Source organism: Astatotilapia calliptera, chromosome 18 (assembly GCF_964374335.1).
Source record: "Astatotilapia calliptera chromosome 18, fAstCal68.1, whole genome shotgun sequence".
In the NCBI taxonomy this organism is placed as follows: Eukaryota; Metazoa; Chordata; class Actinopteri; order Cichliformes; family Cichlidae; genus Astatotilapia; species Astatotilapia calliptera.
The window spans coordinates 16864254-16887190 of NC_137439.1; the positions used below are offsets into that span (position 1 = coordinate 16864254).

Genomic DNA, 22937 nt, shown 5'->3' on the forward strand with positions numbered 1-22937 from the left:
AAAGTCTGTTACATTAAAATTTTAAACCTAACCACTATTTATGTTTCATTATAAGACAGGTTGGCCACATTGATTGGATACTATCAAAATACATCTACGTTATCAAGTTGGTATGAAAAATGTTTTCTAATTAGTTTGCAATAAAAAGGGTCCCTGTAATGCCATATTGTTTTAATTTTATTATATATTTAATTAAAATTTGGAAAGATTTTAGTCTCTGAAATGTAAAAACAAAGGTACTAGCAAAGAAAGTAACCAGACGTCCTGCTTTCTTAAAGTTACAAAGCTGTGATGTTAAACAGTCTAATGCCACCAGGGAGACCCTACAGACAGTCTCTGTGTGACAGACAGAGTGATGACCCAGGCCTGTATGATGGATATGTGACAGGGCAGCTTGGGACCTGAGGGCTTGTCTCTCAGGGTGGGGTTTAGCCCTAATGGTGTGCTTAATTACCTGCACAGCCACACAGCAGATCATTAGTCAGGCGGGAACGCTAGGCCTCACCTGTCACCAAGAGATAAACAATCCTCCTACCAGATCTCAGAAGAAAGGGAAAAGGTATTTGTCGGGGTGGGTTAGGTTAGGACAGGCGTTCACAAGGTGAATGGAAAAGTGTCATTTAAGAAAAACGGATTAACAAGAGCCGCTCGCCAGGATCTAAAGTAAAACACACTGGCTTTGCAAACAGTGCTGAGAAAGTCCCAGACTTATCGGCACATGCTGGATCTTAAAAGAAAGCCTGAACAGAGAGCTGTTTCAGATGTGGTTTTGGTTTGCTAATTTTCTCTTGATTAGTACTTACATATCAAATGACAAACATGATGGATATGAAGCTAGTCAGAGCATTTATCAGGCAAGTGCAAAATGATGTCACATTCCTCTGGTGAAATATGGTTTTCCAGTGGACAGAGGGTCAGAAGCATAACAGAGACTGTTGATAACAACAAAGCAGTGACTGATACAAGAGAAGCACAGCGATCAGTGTGTACAGGATGGACTGACGCTCAGACATAAAATACTGTGTTTTTGGCTCAATAGGCTGACATTTATGGACCCCTGGTGCTTCTTATGGAGCATTTTGCGATGTGAATTGCCTCTGTTCAAATGTGGGTGGCTAATAAATGGCAGCTAATGGAGAGAAGACAGCGCTGCCTTCTCATTCTATAATCTCTGCACGCTTCATTAAGCAGCACCTTTATTTGTAGAAGTATGCTAACCTGGTGCTGTCGCTCCCTGGCTTGGTGTACCCCTCCAAAGCGCCTTCCCACACACTGTTGGCCATTGCGTTACCGATGGCAGTCATCACCATGCTGAGCTCCACCGGCCAGTCGTCCAAGTCAAGAGAGCGCACGCGAGACAGGTGGGTCCCCAGGTTCCTGTGGATGCCTGAGCATTCGATGCACATCAAGGCACCCAAGTTCAAACTGGCCCAGTCGGGGTCTGCGTGACAGAAGATAGGAATTAATAAAAAAATTAAAAGTATTAACAAGAGATGCTTTGAAAGCCTCACCAGGAAATTTGTGATGAACCTATTTTGAGTATGGTTTAATGTTGGTAACCTCTTCAGGGAAAAAAACCCAGTACAATTAAATTAGTCAGACAAGAATAATCAGTATCTGCCAAAACTGCAAGATGCAGTACTTCTAACAGTGCTGAATACTAGTTCTAACTTGAGAAAAGCTGGTAGAAATGACTCGATATCAAATAAAACCTTTGCAGTTGCTGTTTGGTCCCCAAAATGTAGTTTTTTGCACCTTCCCAAATGTAGCAGCACCTCCAAATGCAAACCCAACCCACTTTTATTATCTAATAATATGACGTCATAATTTTCATATAGCATTACCAACTCTCCTACAAAGTGTTTAATGTTCTAAGTGGACTTTTTTGTGCCCTGTTGCACTGTAGGTGCATTGTATGGAAAGTTTTTAAAGTATTTTTTGACAAAACTAAGGAATCTGGTTACAGGAGTATGAAAACTGAAGTTTTTTTTTTGTTTGTTTGCTTTTACGCACGACGTGATAAATTAAAGATTAAAAAACCCTCTCAAAATCTTGACCTCTACTACCTTTTGTTATGTCACCAAAAGAGGGGAAGAATGTTGGGTTTTTTGTCTTTAATCTGTTCCTTTAATATCTGTATTTCATATGTAATAGACAATGTGTTCAGATGTGTTTTAACCGTAGAGAGTTATACTCACTTGGTGCGTCACAGTCCACACAGAAGCTATTCCCCCTCATGTTTCGTATGGACTGAATGGCCATTGCATCACTTTGGCTGCCCAACCGAGACTGTGAGAAATGAAGGTGAGAATAAATCAACGGGAACTAATTATTTCACTGGCGATCACGAGAAAGCAAACAATTATAGCTGGACTCAAATTATAGACAACAAGCAAAGGGAGAGAGAAAAGGTTTTTCAAAGTCTCGGGAAAAGACACAAGCAGAGAAAATATGAATATGAAAATTAGGATGTGTCTCCCCAGTATGCTGACACAAGCCGTGTTCTATCTCTGATGTCTGTCACTTCTAATAAGAGATCCCCCACACTGCGGTGCACCTGTCTGACAACCTCCCACATGTGACAGCTTGAAGTGGGGGAAGAGAGGAGGGTGAAGGCGTGATAAAGGTTGGAAAGAAGGAGAAAAAGAGGAATGTAAATTAAGTGGGAGAAATGTAGCACGATGATGACGATCACGACGATGTTTTGATTAGATGATAATCGCCAACCCTGTCCAGTTCCTCTGATATTCTTTATCCTTCATGACAAACTGTACCTTGTTCTTTATGCTTTCACAAGACTGCAGGCTGGCAAAAATCTGGCTCTCGATAGCTTGGACCCACAGTTCCCTCTCCTCATACGTGGACGCTTCAAAGTTCCACGTCTGACCCGTCAACGACACAATCACGAACTCAAAGGAATCCTCTTGCTCTGGAAAACAAAACAAAAAAGACACACAATATATTAGTATTGATTAGATAATTAGATGCTTGGTAAGAATGTGTATAAAACATCTTTTGGTCATTTTAGCCTCTTTTAACAATAAATAGTACAGATAGACAAGAATTATTGTATGAGAGTGACGTGCTGCAAAGTTGACCAGCTAATATATTAGCTTGACTTGACACTGATAGTCATGAATTAGACCTAAAACAGATGATTTGAAGTTCAGCTCAGAAATCGGTGACACATCCAACGTTAAACAGAAAAATTGTGTTGGTGGTTCAACTGGAAACACATTGCTAAAAGACAATCAGAAACCACTGGAGACTCAGAAAAAATACTTATACCGCATCAGGGTCACAGTCACTGCAAAGTTAGCTTTATAACCTGTAGAGTCTCGAGCATTATCTGCTTGAGGTTGCTAAAGTCAAGGTCACCAACTTTCACCTCCCCTTTTGCCAGCACACTGGAAGTGGATATCTGAGAGATCACTATGTGAGCTATCTGTGCAAACACATCGATAGACATTGCTTATTCTTTGAGTCGTCAACCCTTCTGTAATCAAAGATGCAACTAAATGATGCTTTATCAGAGGCAATCTCACCAGCAGACACATTTGTTCTCTTAAAACTCTGGGATTGGTCAACTCTTGCCTATGTCTTACCAGAAAGACTAGTCTGGGAGGCAATTGTCCTCTACGGTTTTTGATATGAGGCTCTGGCACTGGTCAGGTTAGTTAGAGCAGAGCACCAGAAGAATGGCATTACAGCTCATGTTCTTACTTCTTAAAGCAGAGGCTGCTTTGTTGACAGTTACAGAGTTCATTGCTTAAAGCTGACAATGTGCATTTGATAAAATGATGTTTGTACAGCTCTCACTTGAATATGATAGTCCAAGATTAGCTCTCAATCTTTATTAAGCATCCTCTGGATCAAAACAAAAAGTAGAGGAGGAAAAATATCAATCCTGTTCCTTTTTTTTATTTATGTGTTTTAAACTTAAAACTTTAAAAAATGCTTCCCATGATAATATAAAATATATCTATAATCATCTGTGGATTCACTTTAATTATATTATTTAGCTATGATTCACTATACGAATGTAAACAATGAAGCAGACAAACAGTGGCAGTATCAGATGTGATGCTTAACATTTTGTTGCAAGTTTTTTGTGCTATATTTGTTTTTCCTTTTGAGCATTTTAAAGCTAATGTGGTACTGCTTTCCACGTGTGTTCTTTCAGGAGGCTTACTAATTGTCAACAAATGTCCGATATATTTATGGATGTGGAGTAAGCAGCCGCTCCAAACCAAATGCGACATCTAACTCGTGGACACAGTCAGAATTTTGCATTTCATGGCTTTGATTTGAATAACTTAAGCAGTGACTTGACTTGCTCAACTCATAGAAGAGACTATCTTGGTTCTCACCATAGGAATTTGATACTTACTTTGACTAATCGCACTACAACTTTAATGGCACACGCAACTTTGCCCAGTTCTTTTTTGGAAATGGTAATCTAATTGTTTGTGTGTGTGTGTATAAATATTATTTTAATTAACACACCATTTTGGTAAGTTTTTATAAACAGAAACTGAAAGGCACTGCCTCAGATCTGTCACTTTAGCCCCAGTCACAGAGGGAACCACTAGTCAATAAGCAATAATGTGTGGGAGCACCACTTACATTTAATTCCTGTGACACACCTGCCATTCATTAGAGTGATTTTGCACAGTATTATAGCAGGACTTAAATTAAATCTTAGACAGCTTAAAAATGTGTCTAGAATTGAAGATTTAGACTGTCGGAACACCAATTAAGGCCAGATTTGGGTTTTCATGCAGAGTATACCATTACTAGCTTTCAAAGAGTTTTTGTAGATGTTTTGTATTGTTTGTAAATTAACTGCCACATCTCCAGCAACAGTTATTAGTCCAAGATAAGCAGGTGCTTATAAATATTTGTGTCATATATCCTGAAAAATTATTTTATGAATCGACTGAATGCTAAAATCTACTACCAAAAATTTAATCCTTTATCCCCCAATTTTTCCTCCTCGTCATAACACACAGATACATTTTTAAACCAAGCTGCTTTGAATCCATTTTTCCATCCATTCACTGTGTTTAACTAAGATTTATGAAAATGTCACCTGTCGTTTGCAAAGAAGAGGTCTGACACAACATATGTTCCAACACATGCTGTAATGATTCTGCTGTTCAGCAGCAATTCATTAACTCTGTACTGTACCCGTGTAACGTCTCTGGTCTCTGCACATGCTTGAGCTCATAGCCAAATGATTTGTAATTACCTAATTATGTCTATGCAAATAGTCATCTCATTTGCATAAACCATGCTTGGAGGACTGGAGGCAAATAGACACAAGAGGAAGGGTTTTTTCTTCTTCTCCTCCTATGTAGCTTTTATCCAATGGAAACAGTTCTACTGATAAGCTATCTGTGCTGCTGTTTACTGCCAAACGTGTTGACATAATTTACCATTAAATAAGTTTAAAAGTTTTTTAATTGCACAGATGCATTGATGCTTTTACTGCAATCCATTCCGAAATCTGAACACAAGGAGATGCTTAACAATAAACGGCTTCTGTATGAGTTATAAAATGAGGGCTATCACATGGCGATAAGATTGTCAGGCAAATCATCTAATCAAAGAAATTACTACTTTTTCCCCCATTCATAATCAATTCACCCTCCTTGCTGTGAGACACGAGCCTGTGCTGTTAAATGACAGATGTCTGATGGACGCCACTAATGTAGCGATCCCTGTGCCGCGGCGGAGAGCCATCTCTTCAGGGGGAAAGCAATAATCCAATTAGCTCGACGCCGACTTCAATTATCTGATTTAGTTTGTGGAATCGACTTCAGGTCACAGAGAATCAATAAAGACTTGGAAGCCTCTTTATTTAGACTTATAGTAGAAAAAGTCTTTATGTTGGTGTGACATAAGAAAACACTGATGGGATTACAATATTTTTTAAAAAGATAGAAGCCTACCATTAAAGATAAAGAAGCAAATAGGTGAAAGAAAATAAAAGAAAATTACATTTAGAAAAAAGAATAATTGCAATACCCACAGTAGAAATCCATTTTTCTTGTCAAATATACCTTCAGGTACAATAACTAATGCATCTGATTATAATTTGTGATTTTCAGACTCAAATGTTGTTGTACTTGTGTTTTCATCTTTTTAAAAACCTGAACAAAGCTAATTATTCTGTTGGCTGCCCAGGCAATAAATTGGAGGCATTAAAACACTTTCATTATGGAGATTAAAAAAGCGACGGATGGCTGGTTTCTTAAACTGATGAGTATACAAGACAAAACAAATCCAATTCTCCATGCATAGTAATGCACACACGTGAAACATGGTGTAACCACGGAGGTAGCACACGATTGTATGCAGCAGGAATCTTTATGTGTGACCCATGTACGGTCATTACATGCAGCTCCACTACACAGTGCAGCAATTCAGCTCCACGTGAGCCGAGGTCAGAGTGTTTCAGTAAATCTGAGCGTGAACCGAGTGTCAAAGGTATCGCTGCTATCTCGCAGGCACCTGCAATGATGAGCTTGTACAAGCACCATTAGCGCTTCTGTTATTACTCAATTGTTGCGGTTAGCACACGGCTAACAGAGGAACCATCACCTTCTCACATTAACATAAGCATTAACCTCCTGACCATATCAATCTGGGAGCCTAAGGTCAACAAGTTCTTGCCAATTAGAAGTAAATTACCACAGCTCTGCGAGTGGGCGGACGAGGAAGAACACAATTTAAAGCCAATGGAGGCACAAACTGTGAGGAATGACCAAACTATGATTTCCCTCAATTAGCATGGCATAATAAAAAAGAAATTATAGTGTGATGGCCATAAAGCTAAAGAGGAAGGAACAGATAAAGATACACATCTTCGTCCGACATTAAATGCATCATAAAACTGTTCAGTCACAGGTTCATTCGCAACTTGATGGCACCTCGCAGCAACACAAAAGCACTTTAATTAGCAAAACATTTCTTCAAGATACAAAAATAGATGGCAAATAGTTGTTGTTTTTTTACATATTAACTACACTGGACTTACATGAGTTCAGATTTTTTAAGTACCTCTGCTTAAGTAGTTACATTGTGTAATTACAATGTAATTACAAAGGAAGATACTGTACCCCCCCTCCCCCTTTTTGATTTCATATTTAAGTTATATGTTAATGTGAACAAGTGAAGTTATAAGACAGACTGTGAGCAACCATCATTCATCTTAGAGAGACGGCTGTTTTTCTGACTTGTTATGATCCTGAAAAACGTGTTCAGGCATTCATCTGTGGCAGGCTCGACTACCGCAGTAATGTAGTCCAGTAAATATTCTTCCAAAAACATTAGAGGAAGGCTGCAGCTTTTCCATACCACTGCTACAAGGTTATTAATCACATTTAATGATGGAAAGCACATGATGCCAGTTTTCTCAGAAGTACACTGCTTCTCACATTCAGCCTGAAATGACCAAGTTACACTGATGCCAGTCGCTTTATGTGCCAAACTGTTCAATACCAAACTGTCAGACATGCATTATTCCTCACAGAGACAAATTAATTAGGGATACAGCAGTTATTGTCAGTTCCGCCCAAGCTTCAACTTGCTACGTTCTAATTTTAAGTTGTAGAAAAGCAACCAGTACGGCTCGTTGCGTTATACTTTTAAAGACACACCTCTTCAATCTGACACTAGAATTGCTAAATAATAATAGCCACATCTAGAGTCACTGAAGCATATGATCATTTAATCAACATTACATCTTGGGAATACAAGTGTAGAATAAGACAAATTTAGGGTTTCAGTCAGAAAATTGTGTTTCTGTCACTCATATAAAAAGTGTGCTTTGCTGTGACGTGACATGTGTCTCGTAACGTGTAACTGCAACTCGCACAGATATAAATGCTGCCGATGGAGTCGGCCACTAGCACAGGCTGCGTCATAGGCTCTGCATAGATTCAGCGCAGGAGCATGATTCAGGCGTTACTCTGTCCAACGATTTCACAATGGTGGAGGGAAATATTCATTATGTAGATGCACTGAGAGTCATATGGAAGTCTATTCGCCCCTCCATTTCTCTCTCCTTCCTCTCTGTTCCTTTCTTTACAGTTTTATATTTCTATATAACAGAAACTTTAATATAACAGTTTCTTTTTCATGTTTTAATATGTTTGTGCTTTGCCTGTTTTCAGCAGGGCTTCGAGTCCTGCTCTCTATGTTAAACATTAAATTTTTGGATAGTGATCTACTACAAATTCTAAGTGGAGCTCTGTGTTATGTTAAGATATATATTTTGTTTGCTTTATTATTTATTTTAGTATACTGTCTTCTACACTTTGTACGCAGGAGTTTCTAGACCTGAATCCACTATTCACACATAATGCTTTAAGTGCATTTAGGGGATAGCTGTCTCCTTTGTGTTATTGTACCGATGTTATTGAGTACTTCCTTTATTATTGACTGGTTGCCATTAAAAATATTTACTTGATGTGCAAAAATCAAATTGAAACCTCACAGACAAGACAGTGACTCGAGGATGGTGCTTCCTCTATAGCTGTGCATGTGCAGCAGATGTACCATCGAGAACCTGTGGACCAGATTAGCACCTCAGGGGGTTTGGTGCTGAGCCCAGCTGTGCTGTCTAAAACGCAGTCTGCAACCCTGGATCTATCTGTCTAAGCCCTTCAAAGACCTCTGGAGACCGGTGTCACAAACCCTTTGAGATGACTTAGCAAACAGCTCTTCACCTTGAGGACTCTTTATTTCATCTATTTGCGTGAGCGCTTCACTGAAATGACAAGGTGCAGAGGTACATAAGGTGAGCTATTGTTTTGGTGTGTAGGATGTGCTGTTTTGTGTCGTATGCATGCATCAGGCAGTCACTTAAAGAAGTGCTTGCCGTTCCCGTGAATTAACGAGCAGTTGGGAAGAACAGGCCAAGGCGGTGCCATCTGTAAATGTCACAGGCACTGCTTGCTCATTTTACACATCATTAAAGCCAATATTCCTAACCTGTATCAGAGCAATCAGGAGCAGGCCATTACTGCGACAGGGGCCCCAGGGGAACCACGACCAAACTCCGAAAGAAAAAAGCAGAGAGGAAGAGAGAGATAGAGCACACTCTTTATCTATCTGACACACACAATTCTGCACACTTTTACACGCACACACTCGTGCTCAAACAAACGAGGAGCACACCTTCCAACAATAAACAAACACATGAAATCAGCACCAATACCACTACCCTAATAGCTAGTGCATTTAACAACAGAGCAGAATGAAAACAGGGCCAATTATACATGTATCTGTGGGCAGTGTGTATAGAGCCCAAATGAGAATCTTGTTATTCCTTTCCCTCTGTACTGTGGCGCTCAGAAAGCTAAGCCATTACAAGAGTGGAGGCTCCAGGGACAGCTTTCGGAAATGAGAGCGAGTCAGGGAGTGACAAAACAAAGTATTGAGATAAACACCCACCATTAGCACAGGCAGTTAAACCTCCATTTCCTAATCCCCAGCTGGACTCCAGAGGATATTAACCCTTACTTTACTAAGGTGCAGGACAACAGAATACTGGATTACAGCCGGACTCTCAATATAAGCAAAACTTTAGCTTACTATCGACTGGCCTGGGTTAGGGAACATAGTCCAAAAAAGTTTTGATGAATGAATATTATAAATGTTATAAAAGCAGTTAAACATTTTGCAGCAGGCACTTAAATATATTGTGTTACTAGTTGGGTTGGTGCACTGTATGCTAGGCGTTCTCATTTAACATCACTGCAAATTGGTTTTGTTTCTTTGTCCAGTTGCTAGCAGGTAAATATGTCATTAATTCCAGATTATTACACTTATCACACTCCTAATCCGCATCCAGTGGTAAGCTTCTTCAGTCCATTTATACCTCTTCCTTAGCCACAGTAAAGATGATCTGAAACGTGCTACATTGGTATTAAAGCCCATTTAGTTTTCAGGGTTTGCTTATTTAAGTCCGTTTGAGTTCTTCATGTTCATATATAAAGTAAAATGATTCCACTGGGTCGACTGTGGCAGACTGACAACATCAAATTTAGTTTAAATGGTTTTTAAATGAAAGATGATCTACAGTTTTCAACCAAAGTGAAGTTCCCATCAGCATCAGCATTCTGGCCACGATCTTCAAACTGATTCAATTTAACCTATCCAGTAATTTAACAAGGGCGGTTACCATTATGATTCTGAGAGTCCACACTTTTACAAACACAGAAATAATTTCCCCGATTCTCCTTTAACTGCTGATAAAATTACATCGAGTGCTTTCAACCACTTTAAACTCAATCAGCTCAAATTTTAAATGAAACTACTCAAAGATTTAAAGTGATTATCCCGTTTCTGCACTTTTTTTAATTCAAAAATTAATTTGTGAAACAGAGTACACTGAATCCAATTCTGCTCTGTCACAAACAAACGCTTTATTCTGAATGCCTCCAACTGAGAAAAAAAGGAAGATGTTATCTTGCATTTATGTCTTCTTATCATATATTATGACTTAATATGTCATATTAATGTGAAATGTTATGAATGGTTTTTAACTATTATCATGTCTGAGTGCTTTAATAATTTTAGATTCAGTAGGTTATACTGAGGGTCTCCTATTTGTTGATGTTTAGATGCAGATTTATATTACATTACATTTACGCCTAGAATTCATCATATTCATTTTTTCTGGAATTTTTACGTCTTTTTGTTACTGACAGTTACTTTGATAGACAATAAAACACAAATTCACATTCAAATTGCATCTATTACTACGATTTCTAATCAGGCAGCTAAGCATTTACTTATAAATATTAGGAGTGTAAGTCACATCAAATCTAAAATTATATTTATAATATGCATCGCTTTCGCGGAAGTGTTTGATTTTGACGCTGCAACTAACCTTTAATCACTCTTGCAAGAGCTACATTCAGACACTCCTTTGACTTCATCGCCCGAGTTTTTGATCTGTTACGGTTTGTGTTTTTTCTATGTGTTTTATGGGTAAGTAGATGCACTGAAGTCTCAAAAATGACAAAAACAATGACTCAAATTAAACGTTAAACTCCTACTTATAGAACAAAAAAGTTGTCAAAATGGCACGTTAGTTGATGATCTCATACCGTAATCTTTTCTAAATCTAATAGCAGATATTATACGTCTTAAATTTGACTTATAGAAGTTTTAAATAATAAAAATGTTCTAGTGTCTGAAGCAAGTTCCCTAAGTCTTCAAAAATGGACGTGCAGTTTGACGGCCTTTGTTTGACTGGACGTCTGCAGATCTCGTTATCGTCTGCACATCAAACACATTCTTATTTTCTTTTAATTTCTGCCACTTTAGCAAGAATAAATATCTCCACCTATAAAACTGGAAGCATCAGCAAGGAAGGTCTCGTCACAGTTTACCTCCGTCCCGACACCCCCCACCCCAGCTCACATTGGGCAAGCTAAACTCCCCAAAACAATGAGCATTTGATACACTTTCTTTAAAAGAGAAATACATTAATGATGCTCCCTGACAGTCTGCATTAATCAGAGGGGGCTCCCCCTGAACACAACTCTTTATCGGCCATCGATTTTCCAGTGGGTTTATGGCGAGCGACACATCGAGAGAGCTCGTCGCCGGGCGGCTGCTGGGAAACACATTACGGGGCTGTCAGTTGTCTCGCCATGCATCCTGCATCATTCTTTAAGCACATGAGAAGTTCATTACACCGCACAGCTCTGACAGTGCATAGGATATTAGGGACTGTGTCCCTTGTGCCTATTCTTGGTGCAAGTGCAGCGCATTAGACGTAACAGAGAGTTTTGACTTTATCCAAATATGGCTTCAAATTGATTGTGGAAACATGGCCTTGCATTAATTTGAAATAAAATCATTTTGAAGCACAATAAAAGCTAAATTACAAGAGAGTACAACGGATGACTCAAACCCATTTGAAAGTATGAGCCCATCTGCCGAGTGTTTAGCCTGTAATCTTCATACTAATGAACTTAGTTTTAACATAAGTCTAAATTTCTCTCCACTTTAGCAGTGATTTGGAGAAGCCTCGCTAACTACTGTAGTGCCATATTTGGAAATTATGTTGCAGCGACTGTCTCTCCAGGCTCCCATGTACATCCCACACGTCCCATGTTGACCAAAATGATTTCTCACCTTAAGACGCTCACGCTGTTTTGATTTATGATGCTTCACAACTACTAAAATTCAATTTCAGCCTGCATTGCATGCTTCTGATTTGCCCCGTAAATGAGATAAACTGATAGCAATTTATTCAAGGATCCCACCTCATCTCTCCTCTCTCTCTTTCCTGTTCTTTTAACAGGAGACACAACTCACATCCCAGACTTGGGTGAATCCAATATTTAAGCGATACGTCTGTATTCCAGAGCATTCAGCAGAACAGACAAGCTGATGCTAATAGAAAAGCTTGCAGAGAACAATGAGAGAGACAGAAAACAATGTGCATGTTTGATGATGTGAGAAACATTGAGAATCTGCCTCCTCCTGTCTGATTACTCTTATACTTCGGTCTCTGAAGTAAACCTTGCACCGTGTGGTACACTTATTGCCGAGATATAAAGGGGTTCGATAATACCAGCCATCGCTAAGTGAAGACTTTAATGTGACTGTGTAATTCTGTCAGGAGATATACATTAAGATCTAAGTAATGTCAAATAAAACTGAAGAAACGGGTGCCTTGGAAAAAAAAAAGGATGCTTGATTAGATACACAGCAGCTCATCCCATTTCTTGGAAGCTGGATCGCTGTTTAGAATGTAAATAAAAACAGAATGCACTGCTTTGGAAATCACTTTAAGGCTGAAAATAGTCTGTTGAAACTGCTAGATTTTACTGCTTTTGAAAAGTATATAATCATTTTGAATTTGATCCCAAGTACATGGTTCAAAAAAATTGGGGCATGCGTCATGGAAGACAATCTGCTCGCAGATAATTAGGTTAATTGGGAACGTTATTGAATATACATCTCCAAGAGACGAGACGGAAAGACTTCGTGGGCATATAGTTCAATAAATTAAGAGCATAAAAATGCAAGGAAGGTGGGATTTCATCACCATGGTACACAGTTTGTAATTTATTTAGCAAATCGTGGATGTGGCATTATCGATATAATAAAGCTAACCTCAGTGATAGCACTGATAACTTATATATCTGTGAAGGCACCATAATGCTTAATGATAAATACAGGTTTTAGAGCAGAATGGCTGCCATCCAGACAACGAGACCATGCCACGTGTTAAGACAGCGCGGCAGACACACTGAAAATATAGTGACCATTATAAAAAAATAATATATAAATGTATTACAAAATCAAATTGAAATATATTATTTCAAAAAACAGCAAAATGTCTCAATTTCAACATTTCTATTCTGAATTTAACAAATCTTCAAATGACTGCAAATCAATTCGATACAACGTCCCAACTATTTTGGAAACAGCGATGTCTGTTCTGAAGGCTAACTCAGAATATTTTAAGACTGCCAGACTACCCCTACAGAAGCCGATGTCACCACACACTACCCTAGCAATAAAAAGGGCACCACTTATCTCATACCACTTATCTATGTGATGCTGATGATGTTCCCTCTATATAACAATGTGGTCAGCAGACCCATTCAGACTTTAAAGAGAAGCTGTCAGAGACCATGATAAAAAAGTATAATGATTATAAATGCTAAGCCCCATTTAGGAGGCGTCAATGCCATTGTTGTTGTTATCCAGCGTATCAATCTTGTTGATTGATCATCCCGTTCTGGTGACATCAGTTTTATGGCCTCTGAAATGCGCCACAGTGTTTTCACAATGCCATCCAATTAGACTAGTCCATTCATCATTGGACTGAAGAATCATTATTAATTGGGTGGAGAGTTGACTGCCACTCCCCTGCTGAGGAGGGCCACATTCGCTATTCACGCAACAGTAAAATAAATGGAGGCTTTGAGGGTGAACTGTGCAGGGGGCCACAGGGAGATACAAAACTACACACCTTTATGTGTATCATAGGCCACATTCAGCCAAAATAAAGAAGATTACATGCACTTATTCCATGACGACTATAAGGAGTCATTTTAAATCTGATCACTGAATAGCACATATGTTAATAAAAACAGTAAAAGGATGCAAAGAAGTTTCTATAGTTTTTGTCTGTATACATTCATGCCTACCAGTTAGGGCTACTGTTTAGATCTGTGCAACTTTATGTATCTGTGTGTGTGTGCAGAGCAACCAATAACCAAAACTTTGAAGGAGAAAGAATTAGATGGCATATCTGGTAAATTTGGTGCTATGTGTTAAACATAGAAACACAAACTGTACATGTACAATCGCAATTTTTTTTGTGTGTTTGCTCCACAAAATGAAACTGAGTCTCTATAATAGTAGGTGAGTATTTTGCCAGTCTGTCCCCTGTGCAGCACTTGAAAGATTTATATATTTTTGTTCATTCTGCAACTTTTATCATCTAGCTAATGTAGCATTGTAACTTTTCATACCTTCATTGCCTGCGGATAAGCCATCTGGCTTTGTGATGCCTGTGCTCTTTTTCCGTCTGTGTTTCTTGCGGTTTGCGTGTGGCGAGGGAGGTGGCTCAAGTTTAGGACTCGTTGCACTGCCCACACTCGAACCGGTCAGATCACTCGTCCCGTTAGCTGTGGGAAAAAAAGCATAAAAGGGGAAACAGTTACTGTTTTTGAACAGCAAAAGAAAACACACTCTGGATTTTCAGCCTTATCTTTAAGTTTAATTTTTACTATATGATCATCAGCTTGATGATCGTAGTTCTGACTACTAACTGACATCAAACCTCACCAAACAAATAAAGTATGACAGGTATGTTTATTAATTTTAGCTCGTTTTAAACCTGATTAAATGCAGCTGTCCCATTGGTGGATCACTCATAGAAATGTGTAGAATAAGGTTCTGCTTTTTTAGACAGAATCAATTCTAGTCAAGATAATATTTCCAAACAATAGAAAAAAAACATCATGATTTATTCAAGAACTGTGAGGATGAACTTTGTTTTAGATTTGACATGTTGGGAAAAAAAATTGACATTATGATTTTCTTCTGGAGCTTCTGCAGGCAACGAATACACAGAGTAATGACTTCACGACTACTGAAGGAAAAATTTGACGGAGACAGTGAAGAAAAACAAGGTCATGCGGGATTTTCTGTCTTTTGCTATGATGATGCGTGATACATTTAGAAAAAGAGATGCAGAATATGGATGAAAAAGGGAATGCTGGGTTAAAAAATTTAAAATGACTTCATATGTATCCATAAATGACTTTTCCCTTGCAGATCAATATCATCAAGGTGACTTTGTGTGGACAATGTAGACTTAATATTTTGCAGATATACACATGTCTCAAAACTCTTACGTTAGTGGCACAGCAAGCGTTAACGCAATGAGTTACAAAAACAGAGATTGAAGCTAAAATAATAATAATAATTTTATCACATGTCCTAAAAAGGGTGAAAAAGTATGTTTGCACCATGTTAATTCCTGTGAAATGACAGCTGAGTGTTTACAATATTGAAAATATCATGAAAAGTAAATGTAGACTTGTCACAATCCAGTATTGCATCTACAGTAGGAGGAGTTCAAAATGGCTACGAGAGCTCTAAAAGTAACTGTGTAACAACTCCAGCTTTAGATGGTCTGAAGGACAGGTATGGGGCTATCACTGAACAAATGGTTACCTAAGTTGGCCTGCGGCAAAGCTCTTTATATGACTGTCTGAGAGTGACAGGGGGCTAAGAGTCGGCTTTGTTTCTTGTAAGTGATTTTATAAATGTGATATTAACCTGTGCTACCGTTGGGCAAAGGGATAGGAGGGATGGGACGATAGGAGGGGGATGTCAGCTTGCCATCTTTCTGATTTCCTGACATTTGACATCACTTTCCCTTCTTTCCCCCTCCGGATGCCATTATGAATCTGGGAGCGGGGGCCAGGGGCCTGGGGGAAGCAGGGAGGGAGGGCCAGTAGATGGGCCCCATATTGCTCTCATCTTACCACCCTGTGTGGTGCTGGCAGCCTCCTCCATTGTCTCCCATCAAAAGCTCATTGTAGTGTGGCAAACTCCATTCATTTCCCTGTGCACCGTCCCAGCCCCAGGGGTGGAGTGCAGGAGGACAAGGGGCTCAGGGATTATTGCTGTTGTCGTTGCCAGTTGCACATGCTATAATGTGCGGCACTGTGCCATTAGCCAGTGTACAACATTAGGCCTAATTCGGTCATTACCTTTGGGGAGATGGGGCTGTCTTGGAGGAGTAAGATGGGCTCAGCGGGGGACTGAAGATGCCTGAGCGGGGGTGGGGGGAGCTCAGAGGATCGGGGATACACTGCTCGAGTGTGGGCAAAATATAGGAAACGACACCTGAGACGAACATCATTATGCCTGCCCTCCAAATTATTCTTGATGAGAGTTAATGTATACAAACCGTAAAGTCATTACTGGGAAAAATTAACAAATTCATTAAAACGATCTCTAAGTTGTTTGAAAACAGGAGAAGTGTCTTTAAAGGTAATCTTAATATTTCAGCATAAATAGCAATGTATTGATTATATGCCATCACATTAATAAACATAACATTAGTGCATGAGCTGGAGCCCATATATTAGGCTCTCTGGTGTTTTGAATGGCAGCGCGCAGCCACACATGTAGCAGCTCCTAGTCAAGGCGTCTGTTTCAATTTCCCTGCTCTCTTACAACAGCCCCCCTGAGACGAGTCATTAGCTGGCTCAGACAGCTGGGGGCACAGGGGTCCTCCAATGTGCCCCCCACCCCCCACCCTCTGTTTCCTCCTCCCTCTCCATACCAGCGTCTGTCCCGCCAGCACAGCTCCGTATGGCGGGTGGAAGACTCGAGCTCCAACCTGCCTCCAAAGTGACAGCCAGCATTTGTTTAATGTCGCTTGAGGTTAAAGGGGAGGGCTGCCCCTCAGGGGGGCCCAACCGTGTCATAAACACCTCTAATTATCAATTTCTGCCCTTAATGTTGTGGAAAATGACCCCGGCACAGCTCGCTCTGCACCTGAAACATATATATATGTAAAAAGGTATACACACCCCTTTGTTTGCATCCACTGGGCTTTAAGAAGTTTGTGATATTCAGGTGTAGGAGCAGGACATTTAAAACTACAGCACACATCACTAAGCAACAATAGCAAAGCGTGTGAGATATAATAGTTTTATATAAAGCCCCTGAGTGGTTCTCAGCTCTAAATGATGCATGGCAGGTTAATTAAAATTTGTTAAGTTGACAATTATGAAGTTGAAAGCAAACTGCAAGCGAGGAATTCACCGTGGCATTATTAGCTGGCTGTTAGCGTGCATGAGGGCCATCAGGACCAAGCTGGGTAATGAAGCACGCTGGGGACCAGAAGTCTCTTTACCCACTCAGCCAAGATCACCTGGGCAGCAGAGTAGGTACGAGGCTAACCTGTGATTACAGTGTATTGCACTCCCAGCACTGAGATGACAGCTCCAGAACGGAGGCCATGGGTGAGACAGAGGGCGCTGCTAACATCTTTACCAACGCTACGCTCAAAATGAATAAGAATGAAAAATGGTGAGAGAGTGAGCAGCAGGGGGGAGAGGGTGAAGAGAATTGGGGGGGGGGGGAGTCATTTCATTGTTATTCAAGAGGCTCCGGGTAAGGAGCACTATGATTCCGCCAGGCCCCTTGACATGGCAGCCCTGCCTGTCCTCAATCAAAGCCAACGGCTGCAATTAATGGCAAAAATTAGAAACAATCACCGCCTCCCCCTTATTATCCTCAATTAGAGCGTACTAATCAAGGCCTGATCGCGCTCTGCTGCTCTCTCCAAACTAAATGTCAAACTTCATTACGGCCTGGCGTAGAAATCAAACGCCCCACATGCCATCACCCTCGCATTGGGAGGCCAAGGTGTAAAACACAGTGCCACAGGAAAAGGCTATCTGTGCATTAAGTGCCTGTGTGCTGATGTGCAAACTCAGAAGAGAGAAAAAAAACACTCTTATATAAATAAATTAGCAATGGTGCAAAAATAAATTGGAGCACAAGGGATTAAAAAAAGGGAAGCGACGCAAACTTTGCATGGACTAAGGTTTTGATAATCAGCACAGCATTGTCAAAAAATTCATATTTTCATATTGGCATGAAAACTGACACGGCTCACAAGCCCTTCTGCAATTAACAATTATTTCAATTATTACAGGTTAACCTGATAAATACTTCTTAATTAATCAACTCTTTGTTCCACGTAAGCATCACTTATTTCTGACAAAACAATTTTATACATTTAACGTAAATAAAATGTGATAAAATATAACTAGAAATATTATTATCAACCAAAAATATATCAGAAAACATGAAAAGATAACCTTTGAATGATGTAAAGTTTTACTTAATCAATTTCCCCTGTTTTAAGACCTGGCTCAAGGCATCGGTGACACTGAAAGGCAGAAGTCTTTTGACTTTGACTTTCACTCACGCATTGACAAAGACTTAAGTTACTGTCATCAGCCAGCCTATCAATTGACTGTTTGAGCCTCTTGCTTTTAATTCAGGCTCAAAGATTGAGGTGCGTGAAGGAGACCAGGATCTAAACAAGCATCCAGTGCATTAAGAATGGGTGTCTTTATGAATGCAAGCAATAGAAAAATTGGGCCGGGATTTAATCAAAAATCTGCGCTCAATATTCAAGAGATGCTACTACCTTGGCTTCTGCCTTCGTTCAATAGGTTTACAAATGAGGACATTCTTTAAATAATATGGAAATGGTTACCTGGCTAAGATGCATTCATTCTCCAGTGAATCATCAATCTGCTGTTTTTGCATCTCAGAATCACATTTTATGTTAACCTGCAACCTTCACCAAGGATAATGGAGTGATTGGGCATGGTTGGAGTCAATTCACATGGCAAAACATGAGCAGCCGTTACTGCGGAACACCCTCTATTGATTATTGAAGACACATTAGGAAGGAAGATAAGAGGGTTGCGTTTCAATCAAGTTTGTGTTGTGACAGCCCGGCATCACTTTACATTGCAGATCTGCTCCGCTACTTTAATTCACGTCCTTAAACTGTAAGGAGACATTAACGGCAAGATATTCAGCAAAGTTTCTGATGCTGCGTTCAGCGTAAGCCTTTAACTGTCTGCACTGACTATGCACTGATTACAGAGACACTTCTCTTCCTCTAACATAATCTATCATTTGACACATCGCTTCTGCTATTATTTTCAGCTCATTTGCCTCATTCAAGCTCATTTGTGGTTACCTTAAAAGTAGCATGAAAATAATTGAAGAAAATAAAATAATGGAGCAAATTGTATCTGATTTAGTTGAAGACTGGATGCTGGTTAATGAGCTATGTTAATATTAAAGGCTTTACAGTTTACCAAACATGAAAATAGGAAATTCTAGCCTCCTTATTTCCAATAGCACAATGTTTAGGAAGTCCTATTTGTTCTCTGCAGTTCGGTCGCCCAACCCGCATTCACAAACATCCCCACAGACGCACACACACACACATTATAATGCAAACACGCTCTGTGGAAAACAAAATCACATACAAACAGCCACTCACAAAAATTCTGCAAGAACACATACAGAATATATATACACACACACACACACACGCAAACACACGAACACACACACACACACTCATGCTCATTTATTTGAGGACCCCACGAATCTAAGTAATTCTGCTTTGGGCATGCTGCTGATGGGAGACAGGGGTAGGGGGTGATGGAAGTGCCTGCGTCCAGGCAGAATTGATCGTTTGGCAGCTCCAAATGAGAGACAGGCTTGTCTGCGGAACCACGAGGGCCGTGCAGTTGGACTCCAGCAGCGCTCGTAAAGTGCGCTCTTTAAACTGCCGGGGCCCCTGGGAGCCCATGGGGAGGGGGGGAGCCGCCGCCGTGCTAATGAGAACTACCAGAGTGCAAACATGCATGGAAATGACTGTTATTCTGTTGATGTGCATTTAAGTGCTTTTTTACTGCCAACCACAAAGAGAGGGAAATAACTGGTGATGAATGGTACCCCCGAAAAGCATTCATTTTCCTCTTCGGAAGAAAAAGAGAGGAAAACAGAAGGAGGAGGGGGGGCAGAGAGTAAGATGGAAGGTAAAGACAGGATGGGATTTGGGGGGGGGCAGTAGACATGGTGAATATATTTTCTTACTTCACTCAAGTACAGTGACAGGGCGAAATGTGACAAGGAGGCAGCAAGAGGAGATGCATCGATGGCGGAAAGTTAACCTTCACCGTTCCTCTCCTCTGAACATGCTGCTTCTATCAAAGAGCAGCAGCCAAAAAGGTCACAGCGATCACAGCTCTAATCAGCTAATTATGAAAATGAGGCTTGTTTCACCTGCCGAAGAAGCTCAGCAAATGGCAGCTCCATCACTCCACAACTCAGGATCAGGTCCCCTTAAGTTTATTTTAATACATTCTGTTCTTTGTGGCAATAATGAATTATATGCGAATTATAAGAACTCGGGAGGCGAGTGAGGATGTAGAAAGCGTAGGTGGAGGGCTTACGGGCTCCGCTGCTTGTACTGGTGTTGATGGCTTCATTCCACTGGTCGGCGCTGGACACAGAGAAGGAGCGCTGGTGCATGCCATCTTTACTGCCGCCAAACGCCGACCCGCCCGTTTGGAGGGATGTGCTGCTGTTGGAGTGAGAAGCGCCTGGAAAATAAAAAAAATTAAAAATTAATGCTCGTTTCTTATTTTGCATACAGCTGTTTGAATTCTTTACTTGCAGGATTGTTTTCTTCAAGCTCAGAGGATAATGATGTAATTGAGTTAACAGTTTTAGGTAGTTTCTACTGCACTGCAACACTGCTGCCACCCTATTTGTGCACATATCTCTGTCAACCAACCCCCCACGCACACACACGCGCGCACACACACACACACACACACACAAAACCCTTCTCCCTCCGCCTCTGCCTCTAATTAGCCCTTAATTAACAAGATACACTCTGAACGCTAATTATCTCGCCTCATCCCTCTGACTGCCACATCGATCTCCACTGGCGTCAGCAGGCGTTCTCCCCCTAACTTCCAATCAGGCAAGCCACGGACGCCTGGCTCTCTTTACTAATTCATGGGCTAGGCTGAACCATGTGGGGTCCTTCCCTCCTGCTCGTGAGTAGCTCCTACAACACGTCCTAACTACTCTGAAAAACTCATCGATATGCTTCCAGTCATGTGAGCGGAATCAGATTAACTGTCGGAGGTGGAAAATACAGCTCCGACAGTTAATCTGATGAATGGGAATCTCTCATGTGACATGAAAATATGTTCTAAAAAATAAATAATAAATAAAAGTAACGGAAAGTAAGTGCTACTTAAAAGTAGCGTGGGCGTCTACACACACACACACACACACACACATGCTGCATGACATTGTAAAAACAAGTCAGTTTAATAAGGCCAATAGATATCACACTGGCACTTAGAAGGTTAAAACATCAGAGGTTTTGTTATGGAAATCAACACAATTTTCTGATTTTCTTGACAAAGCTTCCTCATCTTACAGGTAACACACATCAAGGCCCTTTATTTAATAATTACAAGAGAATATCAGTTTCTGATTGAGGTGACAATAACAGAAAATATAGTGTGTGGCTCGTGTGTAAAGTAAACTAAGCGGCACGGGTGCTTGTTAGGATAATATGTCCTACTCATTATCTAGAGTAATAAGTGTATCAAATTCACATAATCATGTCTAATTAGTATCAGTAATTATCTTGTTGGGCCCAGGAATATTAATCTTCAGGTCCCAGAGGGGAGGGAGCAGAATCGCAGCAAGAATGGGAGAGAGAGCGAGGGAATCATGCTGAGGAGCACCGACTAAATTAGCATGCTGAAATCAGAGCGGAGGAGGAGGAGGGGGGGAGGAGGGGAGGGGGAGAGCCTTGGAGTAGGAGAATTGAAAAGAAAATGTGAAACTTTGTTTTCCAAAAACGTGCCGCATAAATTATATAGTTTTTTTTTTAAAAAGCTCTGACTTCTATACATTTGCTCTTGGTAAGTGTTTTTTTATTATTATGTGATTTTGGACAGCAGTGCACCACTGCATGTTATTTCCCAGAGCCAACGTTAGTGTTACTGTTTAAAGTTAGAGGCATTTGTAACAGAAAATCCATTTTTCCACTATTCAAAATGTGTTTTAATTCACAGAGTGCAAAGTTTCACTCTGTGATACCTTAAAATAGAGAGGAGAGGGGGGGGGGGGAAGGATTAGATAACTCCAAGGCAACTTCGATTGATATTTAAAATTCAACAATCATGTCTAATTGTCAAATTGGATGCTAATGATTAATGAATTATACATGGCTGTATCCATTAGTCCCCAGAGACCACTCCTGCATAAAGGGGAGGATAATGTAATTACAGTGGAGAAATAATCAGCTTGTGGCATTAAAAGAACACTGTACTCAAAGCTCCAGCCAGGCCCGACTCCTTTACATTTTATAGATTTAACAGTGGCACTACGGTGGACTGACAATGACGAAACATTATGACTCAAACTGAGATTCAAGGGATTAATACTCAATTGGAAATCTCTCACACGGATTTTGGTGTCATAGACAATACAAAATATTAGTAATTAATGATTATTGACAATATAACTGGATTTATTTTGAATTGTGGGTGAACCAAAACCCCAGTTTGAGGCCTCATTCTGTCCAGTCGCTGTTTAAGTCTCTATGAAAAACCATTGCAGCCATTTATGTTGACATTACATGAAATATAAACAGTAAAATAAGCAAATCCGGATGAACAAAGACTGCTTAGTTCTAAATATTAGACTACTGGGATGTTACATTTTTTGCCCAGCTTTATTTGTTTGACAGCTTTCCTCATTAAGCTTAGAATAATAGCATTTCTATAGATTAAACC

At 40.1% G+C, this 22937-nt stretch overlaps 1 protein-coding gene across 3 annotated transcripts in view; it reads right to left on the reverse strand.

Moving 5' to 3' along the window:
* Positions 1-22937, reverse strand: part of agap3 (ArfGAP with GTPase domain, ankyrin repeat and PH domain 3) — a 115927-nt gene that overhangs the window by 10418 nt on the left and 82572 nt on the right. For all 3 annotated transcript variants that reach the window (XM_026149890.2, XM_080293157.1, XM_026149889.2), the window contains exons 12-16: positions 20565-20714; positions 14517-14672; positions 2775-2929; positions 2199-2289; positions 1219-1441 (exon numbers count right to left, since the gene is read on the reverse strand). In XM_026149890.2, coding sequence (XP_026005675.1) covers positions 1219-1441; positions 2199-2289; positions 2775-2929; positions 14517-14672; positions 20565-20714 — 775 coding nt within the window. The remainder of the gene's footprint in view (positions 1-1218; positions 1442-2198; positions 2290-2774; positions 2930-14516; positions 14673-20564; positions 20715-22937) is intronic.